This window comes from Scylla paramamosain, chromosome 6 (assembly GCF_035594125.1).
Source record: "Scylla paramamosain isolate STU-SP2022 chromosome 6, ASM3559412v1, whole genome shotgun sequence".
NCBI classification, from domain to species: Eukaryota; Metazoa; Arthropoda; class Malacostraca; order Decapoda; family Portunidae; genus Scylla; species Scylla paramamosain.
In genome coordinates this window covers 24,021,997-24,026,996 of record NC_087156.1, presented here as the reverse complement: position 1 = coordinate 24,026,996, position 5,000 = coordinate 24,021,997, and the positions used below count along the sequence as shown (strand labels likewise).

The window sequence follows — 5,000 nt, the reverse complement described above, 5'->3', positions numbered from 1 at the left end:
ACCTAACATGAGGGGGCTCTGTCAAATCAGGATTTTCATTCATCTAATCCTCAACTGCATGTGTCGGCATCTCCATGTTGTGTACTCCTGCTCTTCCTCCTCCTCCTCCTCCTCCTCCTCCTCCTCCTCCTCTCGTTTTATACTCCGGAGAGAGAGAGAGAGAGAGAGAGAGGAGAGGAGAGAGAGAGAGAGAGAGAGAGAGAGAGAGAGAGAGAGAGAGAGAGAGAGAGAACGTCCTGCTACAGTGATTGCCTTGCTATCTTGATGGCTGCCGGAATGGTACTTTTCCCGACGTCGAGATTACGTTGATGGATTTTTAATAATGGATTTTTTCATTGCCATATCTATATAAGAATGATGTGAAAATAAAAGCGGGCCGAGACTGCAGCCCGATAACACTGCTCATTGTCTGCTGATACGTCATGGCGTCTCGGAGCGAGCCTTATTGATCTGTCCCTTGACATTCTTTTTACTCCCCACAAATGTAAATGATAGTGTGTGTGTGTGTGTGTGTGTGTGTGTGTGTGTGTGTGTGTGTGTGTGTGTGTGATTGTCATTAGACGTTTTGTTACATTCCTGAAAACCATTCACTCCACCATAAGCACCTTGATTAGCACTCACGCACCAACAAACAGTGGGTACCATAGTACAGTGAATAAGAGCATGTAAAAAAAAAAAGAAAAGAAAACTAAAGAATATTAATTTATTATGAAGATAATTTACATAATCACACAGTGAAAAATCTATATACAGTGATTCTAGATTCTAGCACGCACCGCCAGTGTCACCGGCTTCCCGTTCCTCGTGCTGCATCCCTCGTCCCTAAAAGCTTGGCAGAAGTAATCACCTTTGGTTCACACCAGGTGGTGGGATGGGCGGCCACGTGCTTACAGCTCATCCGCGGCGCCCGGCCATCGCCAGGAGCGGCATGGTTAGCAGAAGCGGATGCGAGTTCAATGAGCAGCCGCTATTTTCCTCAGACAGTAATAATTGGGGGGCAGATTCCGATCTGCGGATGGGAGGCATGGCGACGTGCGGTTTCGATTTTGCTAATTCCAGGACTGATTTGAACTCTGTAGCCAAATGAGGACTGTTGATCCTGTGTGTGGAGAGTAAAGCAGAGAGTCACACTTCACACGTCAGAACTGCATAATTATGTTATATTATCCTGTTCATGTACACATAACGCCCATAACATACACTAAAATGTTTAGGAATGTTAAGGGACTTTTTCATTAGGTCGTTTAAAAAGTCTAAAGTGGATATCAAATATTGTGTTAGATTTATATAATTAAATACCTAGGTGTGTGTAACTGACAATTATACGTATAGAAATCTAAGTGATCTAGAAAAAAAAAGGCAAAATGCTTTGTATTAAACGAAAGTAAGACCAGGCAATATTTGCTTTTTCAGTAAGACAAACTTGCTCCAAAACTTCATTGATCATGATGGAACACAGGTAAAAGGCTGATCGTGGATCACAGTGGCCGCTGTTAAAAAACGGTTACGTTAAAAAAAGTTTGTTGGGAAGGAGCAATTAAGATGATGATCACTTAAGACTGACCTAAGGAAGAGAGGAGAGGGCACCACGGCTTTGTCGGTGGGTGTGGTGTGAGGCTGCTCCAGCAATTCCTCCAGCCTCGCCAGCTGCTCCCGAGACACGCTGCTGGGCTGAAGGAAGTAATGTAAGAGTGAAGTTTTTAAGCGATTTCTTCTGTTGTGGAACTAAATCATATGTCCAAATGTGAAAGTGCAACCTGGCTGTTCCACTGAATAAACAATTAGCTACATGAATATTGCAAAATGTCAAATATGGCAAGACGTTGATGGTTAGATGAAGTAGTGGGATGAAGACGCTGATATGTGTTGTGATCGTCAGTGACGCGTGGAAACTACGATAAGACTGCTGCTTGGTCCTTCTTGATTACCGTGGTGAACCACTGACTGCGAACACAGCGGCTTCGCTCAGTCTCCTGGGCGATAAAGGTGGATGCAGCCTTACCTTGCGAAGGATGAGCCAGGTGATGGAAGTATTGCACAGGGCGCCTGGGATTGGACCGTAATACTCGTAGAACGATGACGTGGAATCCAAAAGATGTCTTACATCGGGAGACTTTGCTCGAACGTCCTCTCCCTCCTCTTCCACCTCCTGAAAGACGAAGAGGTGTGGTGCTGAATTTGTGTTTCCATAATATCACGAAAACGGGACAAAGGGGCTTTGGCGCAGGCTGCTGCGAACCGTTATGGACACAAGAAAGGTATTCTACAGGACTTAAGTGCTCTTGGCGTGAACACTGTACAGACTCATAGAGTGAGGTTTAAGCATAACTTTTCTGCGTCGTCTATCTTAAACTCACCAATGCTTCGAAAATATTGTGAAGGATTTTGTTGTGGCCGCTGAAGAGGTGCTTTGACCACGAACCATCCCAAGAAGATACTGGCTCCTGTGGATGAGAAACGAAGACTTAGTATTGGGAATATCTTTTTTAAATTTTTTGGATAATGAGAGAGAGAGAGAGAGAGAGAGAGAGAGGAGAGAGAGAGAGAGAGAGAGAGAGAGAGAGAGAGAGAGAGAGAGAGAGAGAGAGATTACAAATGTGCTAAGTCATCAATTTTGTGGTCAGTATAAGGGTTGCAGTGGGGAAGTCCCCGTGCAACAGTGCCCAAGTCTCTACTCGAACACAAGAAAGAAGGCGGACAACTCACTTGGAAGAACTTGACTACCACAACCACTCCGTCGGGATGGCTCAACGCCTCTTGCAGGTTACTGTACTTCGAGTTGTAGTGGATCAGCTGCGCCTCCAAGGGGAAGCTGAGGCCGCCCAGAAGGTGCTTGGAACCGAGACGCAGCACCATCTCTCCGAGGTAATACGTCACTGTCAGGTTGCCGCCCGTCAGCTGCCACTGAGGTGCTCTTGTTGAGTATCTCACCTGCACACAACATATGCATAGTAGTGAATGACAATGAACGAAGACCCTCAAGAGAGTGCCTCATTGTGTCCTCGCATGATGTTTTGTTCAAGGTAAACATTTTGCCCAAGCATCAATTGTCTATCGAGTGCTTGGTAAAGAGAGCTCTACGAATAATTTAGTGTTTTCTTTTTACGCAGCAAAGCTAGAAAGTTTCAGAGGAAACGTAATAGTGGAGTGTGAAATGCAGAGCCGATTTACACGTTAAGGGCGTCTGACTGAGCTGCTCTGTTGGAAAGTGAAAGTATTCAGTTGAAAAAGTAAAGAGGCAAGTCAGCGACAAAACCAAAAGAGAAACTAAGACAAGAAAAGTGAAACGTGACGCTTCTAAACTCGCAAGACGAAAGCGGCCAAGATTCATCTATTCATCAGTGAGAAGTGTTATAGTACTGCATACTTACATATCCGTTCAAGTTTTGAAATTACAGTATAGTAAGAGCACTTTCATCCCTCCTGAATGTCAAGTGAAGGTCGTAGGCCACCGGTCTGTCTGCAAGACTACATTACTTTCACGACCTTTGTTAAGGCAGAAAAAAAAAAAGTTAATTAAAAGAACCACAAACAAGAAGCCCTGCCCTTACCCTGACGATCCGCCCGTCGTTAACAACACTGACGGTGCGGCAGGTGCCCAGGCGCTTCCAGGAAAGTGTCGGCGAGACTATCACTTCCGCGTCGCTCAGATGGAGATCCAGCGGGGTGCGGTGACACACCTCCTCTTCCACACCTGCCTCCGATATCACCACATCCGGAAAATCCAGACAAGTAGTGCGACTCCGCTGTGGGATGGAGCACGTGGTGGCCCGCTCCGCCTCGGTCCCGCTGAGAGTAAACCATTATTATTATTATTTTTTTTTAAGGAAAGGCGAGGTGCCTCCCCAGGCAATACATGTGTTTGCCCCATTACTCCCTTATGTCAATGCTAAGGGGAAAGGTCAAATAGCCTTCACCCTCATGTGTGTGTGTGTGTGTGTGTGTGTGTGTGTGTGTGTGTGTGTGTGTGCATATATTATCATATACTTAAAGAGCTAGCCTGAAGAAAAACAGGATGCTTATAGTGATCATGTGGACATTATGAAATTCAGTATATTCTTAACAGCTTTATTTGCAACGCTTATCAATAATATAAGAATAAGTGAATGGTATATTGAAAAATTTAACCTTTTTTTATATGCTATTTTCAGAAAAAAAAAAAAAAACACGGTAAACATTTACAGTTTTTATATCGGTCATTTAAATGATTATGTACAGAGTTAAAATTTAAGGTCTTCTTAGACAGCATTGGTCACCTTGATAGAGAGAGAGAGAGAGAGAGAGAGAGAGAGAGAGAGAGAGAGAGAGAGAGAGAGAGAGAGAGAGAGAGAGACTCACCTGAAGTATAAAGTCCTGTTCCCTAGCGGCTGCGTGGGCCGGAAGTTGTTGGACAGGCTGTGAGCAATATCGTGATCAGCAAGGTTGTGCTCGATCTCCTCGGGCGGGATAGGCGTAGTGAGCTTTCTCAGGCCCTGCAGGAGGGGGCGGGGAAGCACCACCGACTCCTGGAACACTGTCCACATCACGTTCTCTGTACACGGCGGCGTGGTCAGCGATCCTTCGTATCTGGCGGGCAGGAGGCGAACTGTGAGGAGAGCTGGGAATAAGAAAGGCAAGGCTGGGGGCACATAGAAAGTGAAAAGAGCCTCCTGGTGTTGGGAAAGAGTGAGTGAGTTTTGAGCCTTCACCGGGATCTTCCCCGTTCCGGCCCGGTACGTGTGATGGGCCGGTGATAGGCTGGGGGTGGGGGGGGGAGTGGGTGAGGGCGTGGCCTGTGAGCTGGGCGAGGGTGACGCAACTACGCAAAGCCCGTTCATACATAGAGAATTCGGCAGCTAGGGCTGATAATTGTGATGGATGAGGGTAATAATGACAGTGATGAGAGAAAAAAAGAAGAACAAGAACAAGAAGAGCAAGAAGAAGAACAAGAAGATGATGATGATGATGATGATGATGATGATGATGAAGAGAAAGAAAATAAAAGAAGAAGAAATTAAGAC

The 5,000-nt window shown here is 45.6% G+C and overlaps 1 protein-coding gene across 1 annotated transcript in view; it reads right to left on the bottom strand.

Annotated features, from left to right (window-relative positions):
• Positions 1-689: 689 nt before the first annotated feature.
• LOC135101051 (uncharacterized) overlaps positions 690-5,000 on the bottom strand; it is an 8,053-nt gene continuing 3,742 nt past the window's right edge. The window contains exons 7-13 of the mRNA XM_064004624.1: positions 4,339-4,566; positions 3,552-3,789; positions 2,707-2,931; positions 2,358-2,444; positions 2,003-2,149; positions 1,565-1,671; positions 690-1,099 (exon numbers count right to left, since the gene is read on the bottom strand). Coding sequence (XP_063860694.1) covers positions 895-1,099; positions 1,565-1,671; positions 2,003-2,149; positions 2,358-2,444; positions 2,707-2,931; positions 3,552-3,789; positions 4,339-4,566 — 1,237 coding nt within the window. The 3' untranslated portion in view covers positions 690-894. The remainder of the gene's footprint in view (positions 1,100-1,564; positions 1,672-2,002; positions 2,150-2,357; positions 2,445-2,706; positions 2,932-3,551; positions 3,790-4,338; positions 4,567-5,000) is intronic.